Below are 27,066 nucleotides of genomic sequence, written 5' to 3'. Positions count from 1 at the left end.
ACATTCTCCCCCCTCTTGCTCCCTCGATTCTGACATCGGGAGCATAGTTGCGGGATTAACCGGGCTGGCCCGGACGATATGGAGATTAGGAGCTTCCAAAACTGCTGTCCAGCGGGTCCATCTAGCTGCCGTCACCTGAGACATTCTATTCCTAGACAGCAAAGCGTGTATGGTGTGGGGACACTTGACAATCAGCTTTTGGTCGAGGACTAGACCCGCAGTGGTCATTACCGCTTGACATATAGCTTCCATGGACCTTAGGCAACTTCCCCATCCGAGGGCTACCGCACCCAGTTGTGCCGAATAATAGCCAATAGGTCTTTGCCGATCCCCATGTTCTTGTGTCAGTATAGCTGTCATATATCCTTCTTTCTCATGGACAAACAGGGTAAATGGCTTACCACTGTCGGGGATTCCCAGAGCCGGTGCCGAACACAAAGCCTTTTTCAAACTCAGGAAGGCCTCTTGCTGTTCTTTAGTGAGGGTGATGGCTTCTTTAGAGGCACGTTTCCCCTTTAAAATATCATTCAGTGGCTGAGCAAGCTGTGTGAAGGAGTCAATCCAATTTCTGTTAAAGTTACACAATCCCAAAAAAGACCTTAGTTCCTGAATAGTGGTGGGTTTTTTAGCAGCCCGAATGGCTGCAGTTCTATCCTGGGTAAGTTCTGTCTTTCCTTGTGAAATCTTTTGTCCCAGGTATACAACCTCTTCTTGGGATATTTGTGCTTTGTCGATGCTGGCTTTATGTCCTTCCAGCAAAGCTCGTAAATCTTGTTCATGCTGTTCTTCCGTGTTTGAAGCTAGCAGGATATCGTCTACATATTGGATGACTGTGGATGACAGGGGAGGTAATTCTCGCAAATGGCTTTGTAAAGCCATGTGGAATACTGTAGGGCTGTTGTGGAAACCCTGCGGTAACCGGGTCCAAGTATACTGTTGTCCTTGGACCGTGAAAGCAAACCACTGTCGAACCTCCGGTGCCAGAGGCACTGACCAAAATCCGTTGGCCATATCAAAACTGAGAAATATTTATGTTCCGGTTTGAGGGCATTAAAAATGGTGGAGGGATCTGCGACCAAAGGAGCTTTTTGATCAATACACTGGTTAGCTTTCCTATAATCGATAGTCAAACGCCAAGTCTCATTAGATTTCTGTACCGGCCACACGGGGATATTGGAGGAGCTATGCATTTTAATAAGCACCCCTTGTTTCTCCAATTGCTGAATAACCGGTAAGATTCCCGCGATGGCAGTTGGACTGATGGGATACTGTTTAGTGCATGGAGGCTTGGTCCCTGTAAATGACACAGGCTCCATCTGGAGTAGGCCACAATCGTTCTTATCTTTAGCCCATATCTTTCTTCAAAGTTCTAATTGACCATGTCACCCGACCATCCTCGAAATGCAACGATGAATCTACTTGGATTAGAACGTCCATTCCCAAAAGGGGTTGCTCTACTGGGCCTATCCAGACCGGTGTGGTTAGTTCATGTGGACCCAGCCCTATAAGTACCGGTGTTGTCCTTTTAATTTCCATTTTATGGCCCCCAACTCCATAGGCTGTACGTGTCCTAACATCCAACGGCAAAAAGTCTCCATATTGTAGGGATAAGCATGTTAATTCCGCCCGTGTCTAAAAGACAGTCCACATCCTTATTGCCCACCCTCACAGTTATATATAGCCCATCTCCCCTTTGTTGTATTAGTGCGAGGAGGGGGGCCAGGGTGGGCTCTAATCGTTTTTTGCTATCCCAAGTAACTCCTTCTGTTGTTGTATTGTCAGTCGCTTAAATGCTTCTATGAGGTCGTTATCTTGTGACAAGCCTGGTTTGTTGGCTGAATTGTATCCCTGGCTGCGTCCTCTTCCCCAGCCACGACCTTTCTGTTTTGCCCTGTACGTCTTGGCCCAGTGACCTTCTTTCCCACAATAATGACATTTTCCGGGTAATTTTCCTAATAACTATTTATCGGAATCCTGGGATTTCCATCCCATAGCTTGTCCAGCTTGGACTTTAGCTCCCATATCCCGATCTAATTGGTTACATCGATCCACCAATGCTGCAAAGGTAGTTCCTCTACCTTCCCAGTCCGGTAACACTACCTTAAGCATTTTGGACAGTTCTGGCTTTAGACCTACCACGAAAGCTGCTTTTAGAGATCCAAACACTTGTTCATCCATTTCCTCATCCGTATTATTCATACCCGAATGTTCTAGCCACGTGCATCTAAACCGCTCGTCATACTCCAGGACCTCCTCTGTTCCTTTCTGTTGGCAGGCTGCAATTTTTCCCCAGTCTGTCTTAGCTGGACTGAAGGCTTGCAGCCAGTGTTTAATCGCCTCCCATCCTGCATCTAAATCTTGCTCATCCTGCCCCAAAGCTTCTTCTACCTTGTCGTGCAATTTTCTTCCCTGTGTTTTTGGCACCATTATGGTCACTCCGTCCCAGTGATGAAGTTGATATATATTTCTTAAGCGGTCCAATTGCTCCCACGTTTTTACTCCCCCTTTCTTTGGATTGGGCAGTTCCTTGGACCATTTATCAATTTTCTCTGGGTCTGCCGGATCATGAAATAAGTATTCTTCGTACACCCTTTTCTTTGTTTTTTTGGTTCTGCCCTCATCCGCAGTCTCTTCTGATTTGACTACAACTCATCTTTTTTTAAACGGGGCAAAGCGCACCCCTAATTCGTCATCCTCCGACCCTGTATCGTTGGAGGATTCAGAATCCGTATCTATTCCTCGGTCGTGTCTTCGGGTTTGCGCTTTTAATTTATCCAAACATGGGTACCCTGGGAATTGACCAATATATTTTCCTTTTCCTATTACTGTCTCTTGATCTAATGATTTTTTCCATTCTTTAATTTCACCTTTAAGATGTTTAACTTCCGCTTCCAGCTTTTCAAGTTCCAGCTTTTTCTGTCACAGCTGTGCACAAACTGCTTGCAATTGATCCTTTGTACTGGTCAGCTCTCGATCATGTTGGGAACGCATTATAATTTCATTTCGCTTTCGAATCTGGCCCATAACCGCTAGGGACCATCTAGTTCGCTCTTTATTTTTCATACGGGTCGTTTTTTCCCAGACCCTTTTAATCTCGTCCAAGGACCATTGTCCTTTGGAGGTTCCGTACTTTTGTTCGATCTTAATACAGGTTTTAGATAAGTTGAATTGTTGCTCTATGTATTCTTTCAACTGTTCGAGAGTTAAATCTAGCGAAACTTCAGGTGGTGCCTGCCCACCTTTAACAGTTGTAGGCAATTCTTTGATCTTATCTCCTGCTGCCATAATACTGATTTCTTTACTGGGGTCTCGCGTCGTAGACTTTCTAGCCAATCAATAAGTCGGTGATTAATTAACTAACACCCCGCCGAAGTTTAGACGTCTATGGGATCTCGAGCCGACTACCAACCAGAGGGTTCGCAAACCGGAGGCTTTCGAAATCGCGTAGAAGGAGAGGCGAATTTAGACTTTTGACCGAGGACTTTTAAAAAGAGGTGTCCTTACCTCAATATGTAGGTCCGATGTCCAAAATTCAGTTTCTTTCCTCAGCGATCCTGTTCGTGACGCCAAAATTGTTAGATCTCTTAATTTCCAATGAAATCCGAACTCCGATTGTAGTTTTAACTTTTTAATCTTGGCAGAGAGCAATAACAAGTTCTTGGCTTCAAGCCAGGTCTTTGTTCTTCTGGGACCACATGGTCAAAATGGCTGTACTTATATCTGGATCAATTTACAGAAAAGAACTCGCCTTCTTTGACCTTATTGGCTCAATTAATAGTCTTTTAACCTTTTAATTGGCTCGCTACCCAAGGGTCCTAAAATGTCAAGTTGATTGATGCCTTAATGCAACATGCTACCACTCACGTAGCATCTCTGACTTGTTGTCTGTGAATTTTCACAGCCTGTCTAAATGCAGCCTGTTTGAATTCTCTATCAGGTTTCTACATTTTTTATGGTTGCTTGGTGGGCCAGATGGAGCAGAAGTGCTCTCCTGGGCCCCACAAGGAAACCTTGGGCCTTTCAACCACCCCCCGGCGCCCCAGCCCCCTTCCCCCAACTGCCTAGGACTGTTCCTGAGGATCCCACCTGCAAACTTCTGTCTCCAAAAATCTCGCTCCTGGCTGCTGGCCAGGTACAGATTCCCACTGGGATTGGGCGGGAGGCTCACCTAGGTGCCTAAGTGGCTCGGGCCTCACTCCAGTGTGCTAGTTGAGCTTAATACTCACCCTGCTGTCCCCACACCGAACTAGCACCACAAATTAAAATTGGGGCTCAAGAAACTCAAACTTTCTTAACGTATCTCTAAATGTCCTGATACAGTCATGCACATTATCACACATCGCTGCTGTTCAGAGCTACTCGTGTGGCAGGCACAGTTGAGTTACAGTAAGAGTGTGCACTACACATATCCCCTAACAGAAGAAAGTTTTCCTTTAAGGAACTTTGATGACTGTTGGAGTTTACTTGGATGCGTCATCTGTTCTCTTTCGTTAAAATAAAAGTTCTTTCTTACAGATGCCAGTCCATGCACGCACTACTGCACACAGGTTGGACGTGATATTATTTGTTCCTGTTTATTGGGTTATAAATTGATGACAGATCAAGTCTCGTGTGAAGGTAAGTGCATGTTTACATCCTGCAGAATTTAAAAGAAATAGAAAATCTTTGGTTAGTTTGATGTCAGAGTTATTATATTTGCAATTGCTTTGCTGGAGGTTGTAAAGGCAGATTATATGTTATGAAGAAACATTGTTCAGACATTTTGTACTTTACTTTGTAATTATTCAATAATACTGTAATTTAAAATTTGTCTGCCATAACTTACTGATTATAGATGTGAATGAATGCATAATGGAAACACACAACTGTTCAAGACAAGAGTCCTGTGTGAACACCCAAGGATCATTCCAGTGCATCCCTGCAAAGATCTGTGAGAATGGCTTCATCCTAAATGCAAACAACAAATGTGTTGGTAAGAACAGAAGTCCCAGTCACTTGTACGTTCTTCAAACAAACTGCTGCCTGCTGTTTATTTACATATCTGGATTAAAGTCATTAGCTGCTGTTTCATATGGGATCAGGTATATCTGATCAAGACACAGACGCCAGGAATTTCTGCGGGGGTTGTCCCAATCTCATACTGTAACTTTGTTGGGAGATAGAAACATAGAAACATAGAAAATAGGTGCAGGAGTAGGCCATTCAGCCCTTCGAGCCTGCACCACCATTCAATAAGATCGTGGCTGATTGTTCACCTCAGTACCCCTTTCCTGCTTTCTCTCCATACATAGAAACATAGAAACATAGAAAATACATGCAGGAGTAGGCCATTTGGCCCTTCGAGCCTGCACCACCATTCGATAAGATCATGGCTGATCATTCCCTCAGTACCCCGTTCCTGCTTTCTCTCCATACCCTTGATCCTCTTAGCCGTAAGGGCCATATCTAACTCCCTCTTAGATATATCCAATGAACTGGCATCAACAACTCTCTGCGGCAGGGAATTCCACAGGTTAACAACTCTCTGAGTGAAGAAGTTTCTCCTCATCTCAGTCCTAAATAGCCTACCCCTTATCCTAAGACTGTGTCCCCTGATTCTGGACTTCCCCAACATCGGGAACAATCTACCCGCATCTAACCTGTCCCGTCCCGTCAGAATCTTGTATGTTTCTATGAGATCCCCTCTCATCCTTCTAAACTCCAATGTATAAAGGCCCAGTTGATCCAGTCTCTCCGTAAAAGCCTGGAGAAACAACCTAACTGGTCATTTATACTTCTGTTAATGGGTAAGATTCCCAACAATGTTATGGTGGGAAATGCAGAGATTTTGAGTACACTGCAGAAATTCTACCCCACTGCCTTTTTTTAATAGGATAAATGTCTCTACATTACAACAGTGACTGCACTTCAAAAGTACTTAATTAGCTCTGAAACATTTTGGGATGCCCTGAGGTTGTTAAAGATGCTATATGAATGCAAGTACGTTCTTTCTTTCTTGTGTATCAGCCAGTCCTGTCTATTCTCAGCCTGGAAAGTCCTGCCATGTGTAGATGAACAATGCAGAAGAACCTGCTGCTATAAGCTTTCCACACATTGTTTTTAGCTGCTTTCATACTGGCGCTGCTTTAGTTTTGATTCCTCGAGGCTGGTGTCTGCAAGTCAGCTCTCGATATTCCTACTGGTAAACTCTGTTCCTTGATGCAAGTAGCAGACTCAGAGATTCAGTTTTTTCCCCCCAGTATAAAATAGCTCTCGCTCTGATAACCTCTTCTCCTGTAAGAGCTAAATCTTTAGGCGTTTCAGGCTTGTGAAATCTGATAATGCTTTACATAGCCTAACAGACCTATTCCAGATGATACTTTATATGCTCTAATATTGTATCTACTGATAATGCTTTACATAGCCTAATATTATACCTGCTCCAAATAACACTTTATATGCCCTAATATTATATCTATGATAATGCATTACATGGCCTAATATTTTTTGGCTCGGAGTTGCTCCATTTTTTTTTGAGTAGGCTGCTTTTTCTGGCCTAAGTTAAAAATCCCCAGTTTCCCCAATCAATTTGCACCAGCGTAACTCACTTAGTTACGTTTTATTTAGGTTAGCTTTTTTTTCTCAAAAGGGGGCGTTACCAGCCACCTACGCCAGTTTTGGACATTTAGGCAACTTTTGCCATATAATAGTTGCTCCATTTCTACTTAGGCCAGCATATGTGGCCTCTCGAGAAAACCCTTGCGGAGAATTAAAGAAATCGGCGCAGGCAGGTGCATCAGAGGCCTTTCGGCCTGGGATAGGGGCGGGAAGCGGAGAGGACCTGCACCAGAACCAACCAAGCCTTAGGGAACAGACTTGCAAAACCATCCTTCCTTCGCACAATTAAAATAATAAGAAATAAAAAATTAAAGTCCTACATTCAGCACTCAGCCCGGGACTCACAGAACGCACGCAGGAGAACTCACAGAACTCACCGGGAGGCCACTCGGCCTGGGCTAGGGGCGGGAGAACGAACAGGGAGGCCACTCGGCCTGGGCTAGGGGCGGGAGAACGAACAGGGAGGCCACTCGTTCTGGGTTAGGAGCAGGAGCGATCGAACTGGCTGGCATCGGGGCAGTATCAAGCCTTCAAAATGTTATCATTAAAATTCACCTTATTTACTGCTTGGTTCTGGGAAAGGGAACAAAACTTCTACATTTTGGGCATTCAGTGTCAGAAAAAAGCACTGCCAGATGAGGATTAGCAATGTTAAATGGAATATAAAAATCTTGTATTTTACCTTGATATAATTTGGCCGCGGAAGAATTGCTGGGTAAAGACAAAACTCATTTCATCCGACCTCTCCTTATTAAAAGTCTTTATCTGTCTCTGTTCAGTGCTGTGCGTCAGTAACCTTATGGGAGGAGCTGGCTATTGTTTTCAGAACAGTGCCCGATCTGTAATGGCTGATTGCCAATGCACAGCGCTACTGCACATGCGCAGACATCACTAATCTCCACTGCGCATGTGTAGACGTCCCGGCACATTTTCCAGCGCAGAATGCAGGTTCCACCCCCCGAGTCGACTGGCCATGCTGCGCGACTGCAGTGAAGAGGCCAGTCAGCGGCCAAAGTTGCAACATTTTTTTTCAGAGCATCTCCGGATCTACTTAAGCGACGCAACTCGGATAAGTATGCTAAAAAACGGGCTCAGCCAAAATCTACCCCATTATAACTACTCCTGATAATGTTGCATATTGTCTAACATTATACCTACTCCTGATAACGCTTTTGATGGTCTAACATTATACCTACACACCATCGGAAATTTCTGTGGGAGTTATTGCAATCTCCTGCTGTATCCTTGGCGGGAGATCAGTGAAAGCCTGGATGGCCATTTACACTCCTGGTAATGGGTAAGATGCCCAACAATGTTATGGCGGCAGAGGCAAAGATTGTTTTCTTTCTAATAGAGTTACGATAAAGATTCCTCTGAATGAATTGACTGAACAACTTATAATTGATAAAATTGTAAATGAATAAAGATCACCTCACAAGTGAAAACATGTAACATATCACAGTCAGCCATTCAATACTCTCTCTACACAACTTAATTAAAAAGATTGCTAAGCAAATCAATTTTTATTATTCTTATGGGTCTGCACATTTTATATCTGAATCAATATGGAGTATTATGAGTGCAGTGGATGTTTTAATACATTTGAGGTGGCTCACAACTCTTTCAGCGGTAACTGGCTGTTCACTCGAAAATTCACTAAATATGGATTAATCCTAAACATGGATTAATTTAACAACAAGCAAAGGAATTTGTATGAATCCTTAGCTACATTGACTTGATTATCAAGTTGTTGAAATGTACTGCAGCAGCTGTACAATATTAAAACCAATGCTTATCACTTTGGTTCTGTACAGATTGAATTGCTGCATAACTCACTTAATAAAATTACACATTTGTAATTTGCATTGATTGCACATTGATATAAATATGCGAAGGAGTTGAATCACTTCACAAGTACTTTGGTAAAAATGAATATGCAATATTGCAGAAAAACCAGGTTGATTAATACCAGATGGGTGTTCAAAAATATACAATAGACTTAAAGATGTCTGCCATGTGGGGAACGAACATCAATGTTTCATTACTTCACAGATTACTGAATAAGAATCAAATGTAATTGGAGCTTGGATACAGAAGCGAAGCACCGTGTGTGGGTTTTAGTTTGTACAATAACTCACAATCTCACAATTTAAACATAAGATTAAAATTTTCGGGTTTTCGTATCATGGTAGAAGAATTGATCATTGCACGAGCTGCCATTACTCAATGCGAGAAAAGGTTATATGTGGGCTGCCAGTGGGATGGGCAAGGGAAGGTGCGGGAACTCAGAGCCTACTGATATGAGAGTAGTTACAGTCCACGTAGACGGATGACTATGACCTTACGGGTATGGAAATAGAAATGTTTCCACAGTCCTCTGACCACCCATCTGGATTTAATCAGCTTGGTATTACATCAGTACTGCAAAATCATTTTACCAAAGAAATTGAGAAGGGATTAATTTGCCGTCACATTTTAATTTCAACTCGCCTAAGTTCAATTATTGCAAATTACAAACATGTTTATTTTATTGTGAATTATGCGGCAATGCAAATGGCAATTCTGTGGTTGTTTCAGCTGCAGAATGAGAAATACTTGCACTTTTATTTGTACTGTGGTCCTATGAAGTAATTCACAGTATCGGTTTCTTTCTTCTCAACACAAGGTCATTTAAAAAAAAGCAAATTAAGCATAAGTAATCCATTAACATTTGTCAGCACCTGACTTTTACATAGCTTACATTAGACATGCTGTTTGCAGTGTACAGAAAGCCCTTCTCAGAACCATACATATGTTGTCAGCCATGTGGAAAAATGGTATCAACATTTCTTTATTTTAAAAGTTACTGAATAAGAATTAAATGTTTATGAGGTTTGAATGTGATTTGTGAATAGGTCAACAATAACCTTTCCAGTTTTACCTATCTGCGATTAAGACAAAGAACCAATGAATGCAAGTTCAATGTCTTTCATTTTTATTTTCTGCTTTCATTGTCAGACGAGCGCTCATATGTAAGTCCACAACCAATCCTGTGGCTCGATCTACTCCCGAGCTCATTATCACTGTATTATCTGAAGTTGCTCTACAAACAGCCTGAACAGATTTTAATGTCAGATGGTTTCTTGCTGAGTCTTTGCTGATTGGTGCAGTCTTCAGATTTGAAAATAACTGGATTTTTACAACATTAGTTTCCATCCTTTGCTATGTACACCTCAACTTGTTTTTTTGACTGAATCTAATATGTGAGCTATATTGATTACAAAAGCATATATTGCATGTGCATACACACAGAAACACACGCACGTGAGTGCACGTGCATAATAGGCATGTTGTAGAATTAAGATAAAAGCTAGTTACTTTGGATTTTATATCTGCAAAAAAAAGTTACCGTAGGAAATAATTTTTATGGAATTGTAACACAGAAATGGAACCCGACATAGACTGAATCTTTTACACAGTGCTGCATTTAATTTCCAAAACATAGCCTGACCTATGATCTTATCTTCTACTGCCCATTTAGCCAGGCTCATATTATTCAACATTAGACTGTAATACATAAGCTGATTTAGAACTGCAGAACACTCCATTTGAAACTAATAATGGTATGTGAATCATATAAGAGCTGCATGGAGTGGAACTAAACAACAGAACCAATGGGAACCTGTTCAACCTGTGCCGTCTCCAGGCCAGATCCACCCCAACCTCTGTCGTCGAGCTACAGTACGCGGATGATGCCTGCGTCTGCGCACGTACAGAGGCTGAACTCCAGGTCATAGTCGACGTAAGAGAGGTAGCGGCAGAGATTGTGGATGCATTAGTTTTAATTTACCAAAATTCCCTGGATTCTGGGGAGGTCCCAGCAGATTGGAAAACTGTAAATGCGACGCCCCTTTTTAAAAAAGGAGGCAGACAAAAAGCAGGAAACTATAGACCAGTTAGCCTGACATCTGTGGTTGGGAAGATGTTGGAGTCCATTATTAAAGAAGCAGCAGCAGGACATTTGGAAAAGCAAAATTCGGTCAGGCAGAGTCAGCATGGATTTATGAAGAGGAAATCATTCTCTGGTTGGCAAGCAATAACTAGTGGGGTGCCGCAGGGATCAGTGCTGGGACCCCAACTATTTACAATCTATATTAACAACTTGGAAGAAGGGCCTGAGTGTAACATAGCCAAGTTTGTTGATGATACAAAGATGGGAGAAAAAGCAATATGTGAGGAGGACACAAAAAAATCTGCAAAAGGACATAGACAGGCTAAGTGAGTGGGCAAAAATTTGGCACATGGAGTATAATGTTGGAAAGTGCAAGGTCATGGACTTTGGTGAAAAAATCAAAGAGCAAGTTATTATTTAAATGGAGAAAGATTGCAAAGTGCTGCAATAGAGTGGGACCTGGGGGTACTTGAGCATGAAACACAAAAGGATAGTATGCAGGTACAGCAAGTGATCAGGAAGGCCAATGGAATCTTGGCCTTTATTGCAAAGGGGATGGAGTATAAAAGCAGGGAAGTCTTGCTACAGCTATACCCCATCATTATGGGCAGTCCCTCGGAATCAAGGAAGACTTGCTTCCACTCCTGAAGTGAGTTCTTTGGTGGCTGAACAGTCCAATACGAGAGCCACAGACTCTGTCACAGGTGAGACAGATAGTCGTTGAGGGAAGGGGTGGGTGGGACTGGTTTGCCGCATGCTCTGCATGCTCTCGGCTACGAGACTCGAGGTGCTCAGCGCTCTTTTGGATGCACTTCCTCCACTTAGGGCGGCCTTGGGCCAGGGACTTCCAGGTCAGTGGGGATGTTTCACTTTATCAGGAAGGCTTTGAGGATGTCCTTGCAACGTTTCCGCTGCCCACTTTTGGCTCATTTGCCGTGAAGGAGCTCCAAGTAGAGCACTTGCTTTGGAAGTCGCCAGTCTGGCATGCGGACTATGTGGCCTGCCCAGCAAAGCTGATCGAATGTGGTCAGTGCTTCAATGCTGGGGATGTTAGCCTGGATGAGAACGCTGATGTTGGTGCGCCTGTCCTCCCAGGGGATTTGTAGGATCTTGCGGAGACATCGTTGGTGATATTTCTCCAGCAACTTGAGGTGTCTACTGTACATGGTCCATGTCTCTAAACCACACAGGAGGGCAGGTATTACTACAGCCCTGTAGACCATGAGCTTGGTGGCAGTTTTGAGGGCCTGGTCTTCAAACACTCTTTTCCTCTGGCAGCCGAAGGCTGCACTGGCGCACTGGAGGTGGTGTTAGATCTCTTTGTCGATGCCTGCCCTTGTTGATAGGAGGCTCCCAAGATATGGGATGTGGTCCACGGTGTCCAGGGCTGCGCCGTGGATCTTGATGACTGGGGGGCAGTGCTGTGCAGTGAGGACAGGCTGGTGGAGGACCTTTGTCTTACGGATGTTTAGCATAAGGCCCATGCTTTCGTACGCCTCATTAAATACGTCGACTATGTCCTGGAGTGCAGCCTCCGTATGTGCGCAGACGCAGGCGTCGTCTGCATACTGTGCTCAACGACAGAGGTTGGGGTGGTCTTGGATCTGGCCTGGAGATGGCGCAAATTGAACAGGTTCCCACTGGTTCGGTAGTTTAGTTCCACTCCAGCTTGTTGACTGTGAGGTGGAGCATGGCGGAGAGAAAGATTGAGAAGAGGGTTGGGGTGATGACGCAGCCCTGTTTGACCCCAGTCCGGACGTGGATTGGGTCTGTGATGGATCCGTTGGTAAGGATCACAGCCTGCATGTCGTCGTGGAGCAGGTGGAGGATGGTAGATGCCATAAGACAGCTTAAAAACAACAAGGCTAGGATGCGGTCGGAATCCCTACTGAGGCATTGAAGTATGTCGGGAGAGGCACTGCTGGCATGAATACACAACCTCATCTCTCTCATCTGGAGGGAGAAGAGCATGCTGGGAGATCTCAGAGATGCAGTAATCATGACCATCTTTAAAAAAGGGGACAAGTCCGACTGCGGCAACTACAGGGGAATCTCCCTGCTATCAGCCACTGGGAAAGTCGTCGCTAGAGTCCTCCTCAACCGACTTCTTCCCGTGACCGAGGAGCTCCTCCCGGAGTCACAGTGCGGATTTCGTCCCCTACGGGGCACAACGGACATGATTTTTGCAGTGCGACAGCTACAGGAAAAATGCAGGGAACAGCGCCAGCCCTTATACATGGCCTTCTTCGACCTTACAAAGGCCTTTGACACTGTCAACTGCGAGGGTCTATGGAGCGTCCTCGTCTGTTTCGGATGCCCCCAAAAGTTCGGCACCATCCTCCGCCTGTTCCATGACGACATGCAGGCCGTGATCCTTACCTACGGATCCATCACAGACCCAATCTGTCTTATGCCACAGCTATACAGGGTATTGGTGAGGCCACACCTGGAATACTGCGTGCAGTTTTGGTTTCCATATTTACGAAAGGATATACTTGCTTTGGAGGCAGTTCAGAAAAGGTTCACTAGGTTGATTCCGGGGATGAGGGGGTTGACTTATGAGGAAAGGTTGAGTAGGTTGGGTCTCTACACATTGGAATTCAGAAGAATGAGAGGTGATCTTATCGAAACGTATAAGATTATGAGAGGGCTTGACAAGGTGGATGCAGAGAGGATGTTTTCACTGATGGGGGAGACTAGAACTAGAGGGCATGATCTTAGAATAAGGGGCCACCCATTTAAAATTGAGATGAGAAATTTCTTCTCTCAGAGGGTTGTAAATCTGTGGAATTTACTGCCTCAGAGAGTTGTGGAAGCTGGGACATTGAATAAATTTAAGACAGAAATAGACAGTTTCTTAAACGATAAAAGGATAAGGGGTTATGGGGAGCGGGCGGGGAGGTGGAGCTAAGTCTACGATCAGATCAGCCATGATTTTATTGAATGGCGGAGCAGGCTTGAGGGGCCTACTCCTGTTCCTATTTCTTATGTTCTTATGATCTTATTTACTGAGGCGTACGAATGCATGGGCCTTACGCTAAACATCCTTAAGACAAAGGTCCTCCACCAGCCTGTCCTCACCGCACAGCACTGCCCCCTGTCATCAAGATCCACGGTGCGGCCCTGGACACCGTGGACCATTTCCCATACCTCGGGAGCCTCCTATAAACAAAAGCAGGCATCGACGACGAGATCCAACACTGCCTCCAGTGCGCCAGTGCAGCCTTCGGCCGCCTGAGGAAAAGAGTGTTTGAAGACCAGGTCCCCAAAATTGCCACCAAGCTCATGGTCTACAGGTAATACCCGCCCTCCTGTATGGCTCAGAGACATGGACCATGTACAGCAGATACCTTAAGTTGCTGGAGAAATATCACCAATAATGTCTCTGCAAGATCTTACAAATCCCCTGAGAGAACAGGCACATCAGCGTCCTCATCCAGCTAACTTCCCCAGCATTGAAGCACTGACCACACTTGATCAGCTTTGCTGGGCAAGCCACATAGTTCACATGCCAGACACGAGACTCCTAAAGCAAGTGCTCTACACAGAGCTCCTTCACGGCAAATGAGCCAAAGGTGGGCAGCGGAAATGCTACAAGGACACCCTCAAAGTCTCCCTGATAAAGTGCGACATCCCCACTGACACCTGGGAGTTCTTAGCCCAAGACCGCCCTAAGTGGAGGAAGTGCATCCGAGAGGACGCTGAGCACCTCGAGTCTCAATGCCGAGAGCATACAGAAATCAAGCGCAGGTAGCAGAAAGAGCGTGCGGCAAGCCAGTCACACCCACCCCTTCCCTCGGTGAACGTCTGTCCCACCTGTGACAGAGTCTGTGGCTATCGTATTGGACTGTTCAGCTGCCAAAGAATTCACTTCAGGAGTGGAAGAAGTCTTCCTTGATTCCGAGGGACTGCCTATGATGATGATGATGAGGCATGGCATGTGCAGAGAGGCGTACAGCATTCATGGAGTACGCTGTTTAGACAGCTGCTGTATCTATCTGAAACGATAGGCAAATGAGTTCTGGCTCCTCCATCACCAAGGCAGCTTTATCTGTTCTCGAATATTAGATTATCTGCTACACCGTGACACAGTTTTACTGCTTGGACATAAACTCCCCTATCACCAGACACCCTTGATTACCTTGTCTAGAAGCAAAATGGCTCTTTTTTTGAGCCAGACTCCAAAAAGGTAAGAGTTTACTTCAGTCTCATTGTCCTTCGGAGATTTTAGGCAGAGACTCGGGTGAGTAGGAACCAAAAATCATTCTCACTCAGGATTTGTGGATTCAGTATTTTGAACATGAAACCAACAATTTTTGCAAAACCCAGATGCTTTTCACTGGCAGAGTTCACACTTATTTCTCATGGATGTATTTTTAAGTTTAGAAATAGAAAATGTGAGAGTCAATATCTTAACATTGTGACTGTTATGCTTTGTAATGTTTTCCTGCAGATATTAATGAGTGTTTGACGGAGGCGCAGAACTGCAAATTTGGGGAAATCTGTATTAATACAATTGGTTCCTTTAGATGCCAGAAAACGATTATTTGTGGAACAGGCTTTGAACAAATGGATGATCACTGCCAAGGTTTGAAATAAGTCTGAAGTACTTTGACATTTAACATTCTTAATTTGTTGACTTTTTTTTCTTTTCGTACATTCATTGTGTATGGTAGTGCAATGGTTATGTTACTGGACTGGTAATCCAGAGGCCTGATAATCCAGAGGCCTGATAATCCAGAGAATTTGGGGGCAAAATTGCATGATGGGACACGTAGCACTGCCGCGTAGACAGGGCCCTCCCTTCATTAAAGGGGAGGAGCAAGCTGTTGACTCTGCGAGCCGAGAAAGGGTTCCCGACCTGGACCACCAGGGAGCTGCATGCCTTGGCATCAGCCTGGCACACAAGTGGAGTGCCGGGCTGGAAGATCGCAGCATGGACCCCGCGATTCAACATCCAGCAGGCCGCAACTGATAAGTCGGCCATTTCTTTTTCAATTCCCCACCTCCCCTTTAAATGTCACTCCGTGAGCGGCCTACAGCCCGGTACTCGCCCCTTGAAGTTGTTGCTGGCATCGCCCAGTGCAGCTTCAGGGGCCGCGACCGAATTTTCGCTCTGGGGCGAAAATGGGTCGCTGCGCACGGTGCTTACATTGTCGCCGCTGGTGCAGCGGAGCGGGGCGCTACCAGTTACCGCCACCGCTAAACTCCTGCCGAATTTTGCGGGTGTCGTTCATCGTGCTATGCCCAGGCGAAAAATCGTTTACGCACCAAATTTCTCCCCCTTTGAGTTTCAATTCCATCATGTCAGTTTGAAAATTAGAATTCAGTTTCAAGGTATTATGTTATTGCTATGTTACCTCGACACCATTTGGAGGAAGCATTGAGTGTACCAACAATGTACTCTGAGGACTGCAATGTCCATCACCAAGAGTAGCTTGGTACTACCACCATTGACCGAACTGGCCAAGACCAGTGGCTACAGTCATATTTGGCGCCAAGTGGAATGGTTATGATTGTGGGAGGCCAATTATCTCAGGAGGAGCACACCTTCAGGCCCCACAAAGGAATTTTTTCCACTTATCTGGAGGACCTCTTTGTCCTTCCCACCAGCTGTCTGCCTAGTTCAACCTGATAGGGGAGGCATGGTGGCTATCCCGCTATGGGCTCAGGCAAAATACCAAGGGGTCCTATTGACATGCCAGGCTCCCGATTAACATGTATACATGAGGTTCCCGCCTGAGTCCGGTGGGAGCCTCAACCAACGGCAAAACAGCGCTGTTACAATCGGGAATTGTTGGGAATGGAGCTGCTTAATTTTAACTGCTCATCGCATGTGATATCATAAAGCACCGCTAACAGGGTTATGCCGTATTTTTAGGCTTTGTCTTCTTGGCACACCTAAGACCAACATAATGGTAGGAACTCTACAACAACCTTTTTCACAGACTGCTCGCCCAGGCTCGAGCTGGATCATTCTGCTGTATCCTGCCGAACAAGATACATTATTCTGTGCACTGCGGAAGCAGTTGCCAAATTGTAAATTCTCTAGTTTGGTCACCCACATTTCACATTGTATAATCAATAGTCTGCCAGAAACATATTTAATGATTTTACTTAAACCAGTGTGGCAATTCTACTTGCAGTAATTACTCGAACAGGATGTCCTGCAGTTGCATTTACTTTCAAATTAGGGGTCTAACCCCACCTTGTGGTTGGATGCCCTATCTACAGAACCAATCGATAAATGCCAAACCCAGAATGCACACTTGCTGCACTAGGATAGATCACTGATCTGTGGGGAATGGGTCATCATAATCACAGAGCCTCACAAAAAATACCATTAGGCAACATGGCAAAAAGATGTTACCTTTGATGGGGTCAATTTGATTACTTAACACGCATAAAAATGTACAAAAAACCTATGTATGCCAAATGTAGAAATGCATCATAAGGAAAATGCCAGTTAGCTAATAAAGAATGCCTGTTAATATTCAAGATAATAATCAAAATCCCAGTCAGAAAAACATTTAGCTGTAGAAATTCCTCGTTACTTAGTGCTCTTGCTTAAGAAAAATCTAAATTTGTTTCCAGGCTACTTGCTATGTGTGGCTGAAATAGGAAGTGCCCTGGGTAATTCTTGTGCTAGTATCCCTCTGCCTGATGAATTAGATAAACACGGCATTGCTTTCTTCATGATTAGCACAGTGCTGAACAGTGGATGCTGACACTCTCTTTTTCCATTTTCAGATATCAATGAATGTGAGCGAGGCAATCACAACTGCGCAGTAAATTATGAATGCCAGAACACTCCAGGGTCATTCCGTTGTCATTTAAAAATGCGTTGTTCTGAGGGATTCCTGCAGGGTTCACAAGGCAACTGCCATGGTAATAGACTTTCTGGAAAAAATAATCTTTATAAGAGTTGTATGAAGAAACAAGATTAATTAAAAATTGAATCCAGTTTAATATTTTATGGAATAGTACATCCAAGTAATTTTGCAGACATTAAAACCAGCAGTTGAATTTTTGTTCAGTTCACCCATTGTGTACACCTTTTGAAGCATTGACATCTAAAAATGAATTGGGTAACTTTCTATCACTGATCGTAGTGAGGCAGAACTGTGGAGGTGTATTCAACCCCACAAATTTATAGGACTCATTATAATTTGATTGTTTTTAATTTGGTGAAGAAATGCTGCTGGAATTCTTAATGGTATAATACCGATAAAATATGTTTTAATTCTAACCTAATTTGGAATTCATTTTTCTCAATTTACTTCTAATTTAATGAAAAGGCTTCAGGCAGCTGCACCATTCCTCCCACCATGCAAGCTTTAACTTGTAGACTGTCAGCAGTCCTGATCAATTCCAGTAAATCCCATTTTACACGTTATTTTAAAAGATCACGCATTATGATGCTGGAACAAAACCACCCCTGCAGCAATAAAGCTGCTGAAATGGTGTACTAGCTAATCAAGGCCTAGATGTCTGCAGATTGACTTGGTTGTGTTTCATTAAGTGAGTGCGAATACTGCAGTCACTTGAAGAATTAAAAGCATTTTCTGGTTTACTTTTAAAGCAAACTTGATGAAGAATGATTTTTGGTGCTATGTTTAGGTGGATGCTTCTTACTAAAAGTGCAATATTATTTTATCCAAAGCTTGTCTTGAAAGGTGAGGTTTCATGAACTCTAACTTCAGAAAGCATCAACAAATCTTGTTTTAAAAAGTTCTGAAATAGTTCAAATTTAAGAAATAGGAAATAACATTACTACAGGTATTATTAATGAAAGTAGTTTATCGTTGGCATCTTCTAGTCCATTTCTAAGTAGCATAAAAAATATTTCCAATTCACCACAGACATAAGAACATAATAAGAAATAGGAGCAGGAGTAGGCCATACGGCCCCTCGAGCCTGTTCCGCCATTCAATAAGATCATGGCTGATCTGATCATGGACTCAGCTTCACTTCCCCGCCTGCTCTCCATAACCCCTTGTCCCCTTATCGTTTAAGAAACTGTCTATTTCTGTCTTAAATTTATTCAATGTCCCAGCTTCCACAGCTCTCTGAGGCAGCGAATTCCACAGATGTACGACCTTCTGAGAGAAGAAATTCCTCCTCATCTCTGTTTTAAATGGGCGGCCCCTTATTCTAAGATTATGCCCCCTAGTTCTAGTCTCCCCCATCAGTGGAAACATCCTCTCTGCATCCACCTTGTCAAGCCCCCTCATAATCTTATATGTTTCGATAAGATCACCTCTCATTCTTCTGAATTCCAATGAGTAGAGGCCCAACCTACTCAACCTATCCTCATAAGTCAACCCCCTCATCCCCAGAATCAACCTAGTGAACCTTCTCTGAACTGCCTCCAAAGCAAGTATGTCCTTTCATAAATATGGAAACCAAAAGTGCACGCAGTATTCCAGGTATGGCCTCACCAATACCCTGTATAACTGTAGCAAGACTTCCCTGCATTTATACTCTATCCGCTTTGCAATAAAGGCCAGGATACCATTGGCCTTCCTGATCACTTGCTGTACCTGCATACTATCCTTTTGTGTTTCATGCACAAATACCCCCAGGTCCCGCTGTACTGCGACACAAATTTGTTCTAGGGGAATAAACCATTTTCATTCAGAGGAAAGGATACTTTGAATCGGTTTGACTGTCTGCGGCCTAGAAAATGCTGCACCTGTGGAGAGAGGTTACGATGGCCGCGATTTTACAACCCTCGGTAGGTCCGTGGTGGCCAACGTCGGTGGCGGGTCCCCATCCCGCTGCTGTCTCCATCCTGGCCTCTGAAATGAATTTCCCCTGATTGGACTTGTTAAGCCCTCCTACTACGTTTCCCTGCCAATTAGAGGAAGCGGGTCTGGTGATGTCATTTGATGACGCGCCATCAACCGGTTTCCTTAAAGGGACCATGGCCAACTTTCTTTTAACACTTGTGCTGTCAGTGTTCTACAGCATTGAGGTGCTGCAAAAACTGAAAAGCACTGCACAGAGGTGCAAGGCTGCATACAGGGTCTCCCACGATTCCCTCCATATGCTTATGGAGAGTTACAGCATGCAGGGAGGTCCTCTTCCCTTCCCATGAGCTGAAGAGACCTCCCCATCACAGCCTGGTTACTCATTGTACAGGAGGGCACAAGCAGGGATGTGGTCAGGAGGATCTGGGTGCAGTACTGCAAACATTTTAATGATCTCAGTAGATCATGAAACATTAGTACAAAAGCCACACTCAACCTCATCTTGCTGTGCCTCTCATCACATCCTCATCACTCGGTCTTCCCTACCCTACTCCTGCACATCCTTACTCACACCAATGTACCTTGCACCTCCACCCATCCCTCTCTATCAATGTTATCACAGCCCCCTTACACTCACTCTCATCCTAGTGCAATCATACCAACTAACAACACAAGGGTAGGCACTTGTGTGTTTTATGTAATGTTCATGTGAGACATAACGGTAGCTCCTGCAATGTTGATGAATATGAAAGGAATGGCTTGGGCATTGTCAGGTGCTTTATGGTGTTGGTGTGGGATGGTGCCAACCTGGCACATCATGTGGCAGCCAGGGTGTACAGTGTCAAGTGAAGTAAAGCTGGCCATGGTAAGGCCATCCCTGGCCTCCTGGGCAGCAATGTGGTCAGGTGCTGATACCCTCTGTCCTGTGCAGCATCAGGTGATTGCGGAGAAGGTTGGTGGTGTTCTTGTTGGTACTGCAGGTGTTGGGGCCGATTGTGGTAGGATTCTGAGGACCAAGGTCAGAGAGTATAAATGGCACCCATGCTGATGAAATAGATGGCAGGTGAAGCAGAGATGACAGAAACGATCTGTCAATGATGAGTGAGGTAATGAGGTCAGATTGTATGGAGACTCATGTAAAGAATTGCAGCATGGTGCATCTGTCGTGGAAATGCAATGAGGAAGAGTTTGTGGCTGAGGGAAGATATCTCTGTAAGGTGGGAGCTTTTATTTTTCATTTGAAGCTGTCAACTCAACAGCTGATTCAATGGCCACTGACCTCCTGCCTCAGCTTCATAGATGTAGTCCATAACCAGCGTGGGCGAGCTGTCAATGCAGAAGGTGAGCTGACATTCATTCTTAAGTGGCTCGAAACAAGCTATTAATTACCTGACTTGGGTCCCCCGCTGTGAACCCAGCACTACTTGTTGGGTCTGTTCAGCGCGGACAGACCCGACATTGGGGAAAGGCGTGTGGTGACGGGTTCACAGTGGAGTCCTGACCCGCTGGGAGAAAAATAACACATTCCCACCTGACTCATCACCGATCGCGCCTATTGATTCCTGTAAAATCCAGCCCGACATGTCTGTCCTGCCATTTGATTCCCATTGCCTGGTTGACTTAAAATCAAGCCAAACATTTATCCATAAAATAACAAAATCTTCATCTTATGCGAGTATGAATTTCACTGAAAAAAATCAAGAGTAATTATATTTGTTGAAATTGAGTTCTGCCGTCCCAAAATCAATTTTATTTTTTGAGAAAAATACTTGGGGAAAGTTTGTACTTTTTAACAGGAACTCCCTGGATCATATCCTTAATTCAACACTGGTCGGTGCCTATGGGGAAAATAGTATTTGGGTGCAATGTGCATAGATTTGTGGTTAATTGCATGCTGATTCCTAGGAGTACAATGTGTAGCACAAGACTATATAAACACTGTACCCTTGATGATGTATGGAATTGTCAGTCCTCCTACACTATTGTAGTCAGGTATACACATGCATGACTGCTGCCTTAGATACAGGAGACTTGTCTCAATAAACTACGGAAAGACAGCCAGATAGTATAATAACTAACAAACTTTGCCTATTACATAAGAAGAAATAGGAGCAGGAGTAGGCCATTGGCCCCTCGAGCCTGCTCCACCATTTAATAAGATCATGGCTGATCTGATCCTGGGCTCAGCTCCACTTCCTCACCCACTCTCCATAACCCTTCACTCCTTATTGTTCAAAAATCTGTCTATTTCCACCTTAAATATATTCAATGACCCAGCCTCCACAACTCTCTGGGGCAGAGAATTCCAACGATTTACGACTCTCTGAGAGAAGACATTTCTCCTCTTGACATAATCGTTCTAGAATAACAATAGTAACTAATATGTAAAATATCCACTGCGCTTTAACACATGAAAAAAAAATCTAGACTTAAAAATAAAAATACTTAGAGACAACTCAACTGTTACGAGCACTGATGCTTTAGAACATCAGAACATGAGAATTAGGAGCAGGAGTAGGCCATACAGCCCTTCGAGCCCCATCAACTATTCAATAAGATCATGGCTGATCTTCAACCTCAACTCCACTTTCCCACCCGATCCTTATATCCCTTGATTCCCCAAGGGTCCAAAAATCTATCTGTCTCAGCCTTGAATATACTGAATGACACAGCATTCACAGCCCTTTGGATAGAGAATTCCAAAGACTCACAACCCTCTGAGTGAAGAAATTCCTTCTCATCTTAGTCTTAAACGGTTGACCCCTTATCCTTAGTATGCCCCCTAATCCTAGCCTCTCCAGCCAGGGGTCACAGCCTCTCACCATCTACCCTGTCAGCCCCCTCAGGATCTTATATATTTCAATGAGAACACTTATCGTTCTTCTAAACTCCAGAGGGTATAGGCCCAATCTACTCAATCTCCCCTCCTAGATCAATCTTCTCATCCCAGGGATTAATCTAGTGATCTTCATTACAAACACTGTCTGAGCACAATGCTTATTGTACAGTTGTGGACTCGCATTGTACCTTTCTAAACATTAGTGCGCGATCATGAAGTTGTACTGCTTTACCTAAAGTGGCGATACCAAAATAAAACACAGTCAAAAAATCAGTAAACAGCGAAAATAAATTAATGTGTAATCTTCATACAGTCTGAAATTTGTATGAGAAAAACAAGATGCACGAGTCCTGTTAAAACAATAGAAAGATAATGGTGTAATAAAATCGGTGTAGTGTAATGTGCAGTGCGTTACATAAAACAACAGCATGTAACTGAATATTTATTGAGGGTCACTGCTCAACATTTCACTGAACTATTTACGGGTTAATGAACTAATTTATACATATGAGGGCTGGCATTTTAGGACAAAGAGATTAATTGTTTTTATTAATTTTCATTACAGATGTTAATGAATGCACTGCTTTAGCTCAGCCCTGCAAACCTGGGTTCAACTGCATTAACACTGTTGGATCTTACACCTGCCAAAGAAATTACATTACTTGTGGAAGGGGTTATCATGCTAGCCCTGATGGTACTCGGTGCATTGGTAAGTACATTTCGTTACACTCTGCAAATCTATATACCTACAATCTTCATATTACATTTTAGAAATAAAGCCACTGAAATGCACAGACAGACTGCATAAATCCTTTAACACACACTGTACTTTAAAGATCTGATGGGACAATTAATGTTTCCACTGTAGTGAACCCTATGAATCTTTGTTTGCGCAGACGTTGATGAATGTCAGAGTGGAGTGCATCGTTGCGGTGAAGGACAAGTCTGTCAGAACATACCTGGAAGCTATCGCTGCGATTGTAAGAGTGGTTATCAGTATAACTCTCTCAGCAGAACATGCATTGGTATGTAAAATGTTTGTATTAGTATTCCAGATTACTCTAGAAAATGCAAATATCCTGAGACCCTATAAAGATAGTTCAGTTTCCTTAAGACCCATGTACCTGACGGCCCTGCCACACCCCCATTGTAAATCGCTGTGATTTGGAATGTTAATACTCTTGCTCCTATTGGAGTGGAAACTTCCTCAGGCCTGTAATCTGAGGCCTATGTTTTGGAGTCAGGATTTGCAGAAAATATTTCTGCAAAACGAAAATCTGCAGATCTCAGATTCTGCTGACGGCCTCTTTTGGCAGAGTCCCAGTACTGCAGTATTATAAGACAGTGTGAGCTCTTATAGCTTGAGCAGTTTGACCAGCTTGGGTCCCGCATCAGTCTGTGCACAAACAAACCTTTCACTATGATGTCTATGGTCTATTCATAACAGTACACGGAAAATAATGACTTTACTGGTGGCACTATGATACAGCATATAGCACTCCGATGTAGAATATCACATTGTGCTGGGACATAGAAGCATGATTTTGGATCAGTAACTGGGGTAATTTGTGGTGGTCAATTACCCGAATTTCTGTCATAATCTCTGACAGATGTACATGTAAATGAGGTGATAATGGCATAGTGGCATAATTCACCCCATTTTCTGCCATTTCCACCTCACTTATGCTGCGTGTAAATCATACTCAGGTAGAGTTTCGCTTTGGGCGCAATCGGCGATTCCGGCGCAAGTTGCACCCAAAATTGCGGCCGTTTGGAAGAGTTTCCACCCCACCCCTCCCGAGTTTCCACTCAAACTCACTTGCATTTGCCGAACGGAAAATCTATAATGACCCACACAATCGGGCTGGGTTTATCACAGAAAATAAGCATTTTAATCAATCAACCACCTGTGAGTCACCCGATTTTAAATGACTGAAAATACATTTTAAAATGACTTAGAAAATAGTTTTGTATATTTTATTTTATTTTATTGGGGTACAATACATATGCGCCTAGTGCTTCTCCTTTGTGACAGTGTGCGAATTTGAGCTCTTAATCCTGTGTAATACCTGTTTACAACCAGTCACTAAGCCTGCCTAAAATGGAAGAGACAGCCTTTCCAATCTGGCATCCAAGGCCTCCATGGAAGAAGTCTGAGCATCCATGCAGGATGAAAAGCTGCTCTGGGAGTCTCCTGCAGATACCCTTGGAGCTGCCACATGCTCGATAACAAACTACAGTCCTGCTAGCTGGTCCTGCAGTGTGCTGTGTATGCTGCTAATAAACTCCTCCACTTGCACTGCCCTTCACAGTACTCTGATGTTTCCCACCAATTCTTGATGCTTTGCCAACATCATTCTTTTCACTACGGGGTCTAAGAGGTGACTTCTCCTGACTCTCCAGCCAGCAACATCTTCCTCCGTGTTCCATAACTAATTGCTCACTCATGCTCTGTGTCTCACCCAGTGTACTCCTCTGTTCCTCATTATCTAACTCCCCTGGAGTGTATGTCACTGGCCATGAGTTGGGGCGCATGCTGATAAGTGTTGCCATTGCCAGTTGCTGAAAGGCCTGCGCCTTGTTCCCATGGCATGTCTAATGGAGTGGCATGGCATTTTCATGATATGGGACACTGGCAATCAATGAAAGGTACATTAGGAAGAGAATGTACTGGTGAATCCTCAGTTGTTATATGCCCTCCTACTTCACCATCTCCAACACCTTCAGTGGCCCCTTTCCTCAAGATGTGCATGGCTTCCATCTCATAAGAGGTAAGCGGTCTGAGATTTGGCATTTCCCACTTGTCCCAAATCTCTCCTGGCTGTTAAGGTCTTTCGTCTCTTTTAAAGAGAATGCAAAAATTGAGAATTATCTTTGGTTACTAAAAGCTGAAATAAAACTCGGGTGTCTGCAAACTGTAATGGAAGGGGTGAGGGGGGGGTGGAGGGGCGGGGGGGTGACAGGTGCAATTAGGGATTTCAAACTTTGATGCACCAGTTCCTGCCACACACCGGGGGCATGTATGTACATTCCCAGCCTGCGATTTTCAGGACATTAACTTTAATGGATGGAAAATCTTAAGCTGGGAGTGTCAAATTTGACAGAAGTGGTTACATCAGAATTTCTACCCCTGTGTTCTGAAATGGGAACTTGCTGGAAACCCCAGAGAAACAGCACAGATGGCTGAACATTTCTCAAGGGTTTTTACAGAAGTTATGGTGGGAAGTCAGGAGAGCTCCATGAAAATTCAGGACCCTTGATTGGTTGTGAGGCTTTTACCAAGGTGATTGGAAGAAAGGCTGTGAGTGTAGGAACAATTCCAGTTGAGGGTTGGTGTTGTAAGAGGCATGCTAGTAAATGACTCAAGCACTTTAATAAAGTGTGAAGGGGGGTCTGTGTGAGAAGCCGACATATTTGGTGCAGTGCATTGTTAGGAGGCACAGCTGACTGCTCGTATCTTGTCTGATCTGGTCTTTAGACATTTTGCTTGTGATGAGGAGCAGCATGTGGAGTGGTGGAATTGACAGTCCTGGCTACTTCCCTCCACCATCCCTGAGCAATCCTCATTGGAGTTCTACATCTCTCCATTCCAAAGAGGGTCTCCTTTCTGCCTGTACCATTTTTCAAGAGCACTTTCACAACTACATAATTAAATCTAGTGGCCCTGTGCCTGCAGCAATGCATTCAGACATCTTGGCGATCAGTATGAAAAACTCTTCTGATGATGCCTGCCCATGTAAGATCTTCTGCTGATGCCTGCCCATTTAAGGTCCTACAATGTTTTAAGCCCACAGAAGCATTTTACTTCCCAAATAAGTGGGCTGTCTATCAGAAGCAATGACAATGCCTGGGGCTTGCCTGAGTGATACAAATCTCACTGACCCTGGAAGAGACAGTAGGGTAAGCGCTTGTACTAGCTGAATTTCTGCCTCACCACAATCATGCCGGTTAGCCCATTTGGTATATCAAAGTTAGAATTGCACTGTGATTTCCCACAAGGCACATTTCTGATTTTGATGTATTCCTGGTAAGTTGAACCTATAAATTATCTCCACTCCAACTGGTTCATACGCAAAGTAGTGTTCACTTGCAATATAATATCCTTTGGACCGCATTTTGCACTTGGCTATCAGTGACAGGTTATCACCAATGACGGTTCCACTATTGCCTCTTTCTTATGGTTTTCATGTTATGACAGCAGCTGACATATATAAATATTTAAATATCCACCCAGCGGACTCCATGTGTCACAAGAGCCATTTTTATCAACAGATCTAAGCACTGCGGAAAAGGGAGAAACTCTGCCTTTGTGGCAATGGGATAGTCGTCACTATCTTATCAAATGCAGTTTGAACACCTGCTTAGAATTCTGCTTTGCCAAGTATAGCTTTGTTTGGTAGGACAGCTTCTAGTTAGATTCATCTCCAGTGTTATCAATGTGAAAATGTGGGTAACGGGCCAACAGGACCATCACTATGCTAGACTATGTTCCAGGGTGGTAGCTACTTTTTGTCAGCACTAGAGGGAAAAATGAAATCAAAAACCTGGCATTAGCTGTTAACAGCTGGTAAAAATAAGCCTTAAATCTGGAAGCAATACTGCCTTGGACCATTGTCGTGAGAATGCTTTCAAAGAATGGCACTTCAGATTATTTATTTCAACACTTTAAAAGATTAATGTATAAATATTCACTTCCATTGGGTACAGATGTGCATCCAACAATGCCAAGTGACACATAATTCGTATGACACTTTTGCTGGCATCAGTCAGTCATGCAGACTGTTGTAGTTAATGAAAACTATTCAACAGTGTGCTGAACCATATTTCTAGTGGTTATATAATGGTTGAGGTCTATTACCTGGTCAGGTGACACCAGGTGGATACAAGTTCTACAAGCTCTTCTTTGCTTTCACAATAAAACTACTTGAACAAGAAGCCAGATGTCA

General features: G+C 43.9%; 1 protein-coding gene across 2 annotated transcripts in view; it reads left to right on the top strand.

The window, feature by feature from the left end:
* The window catches only part of fbln2 (fibulin 2), a 250,263-nt gene that overhangs the window by 200,320 nt on the left and 22,877 nt on the right, over positions 1-27,066 (top strand). For both annotated transcript variants that reach the window (XM_070895340.1, XM_070895341.1), the window contains 6 exons: positions 4,516-4,617; positions 4,835-4,972; positions 14,982-15,116; positions 17,279-17,416; positions 22,686-22,829; positions 23,017-23,145. In XM_070895340.1, coding sequence (XP_070751441.1) covers positions 4,516-4,617; positions 4,835-4,972; positions 14,982-15,116; positions 17,279-17,416; positions 22,686-22,829; positions 23,017-23,145 — 786 coding nt within the window. The remainder of the gene's footprint in view (positions 1-4,515; positions 4,618-4,834; positions 4,973-14,981; positions 15,117-17,278; positions 17,417-22,685; positions 22,830-23,016; positions 23,146-27,066) is intronic.

The sequence above is a fragment of the Pristiophorus japonicus genome, chromosome 12 (assembly GCF_044704955.1).
Source record: "Pristiophorus japonicus isolate sPriJap1 chromosome 12, sPriJap1.hap1, whole genome shotgun sequence".
Classification (NCBI taxonomy): domain Eukaryota; kingdom Metazoa; phylum Chordata; class Chondrichthyes; family Pristiophoridae; genus Pristiophorus; species Pristiophorus japonicus.
The sequence above is the reverse complement of the archived record's forward strand: the minus strand, read 5'-3'. Positions and strand labels throughout refer to the sequence as shown.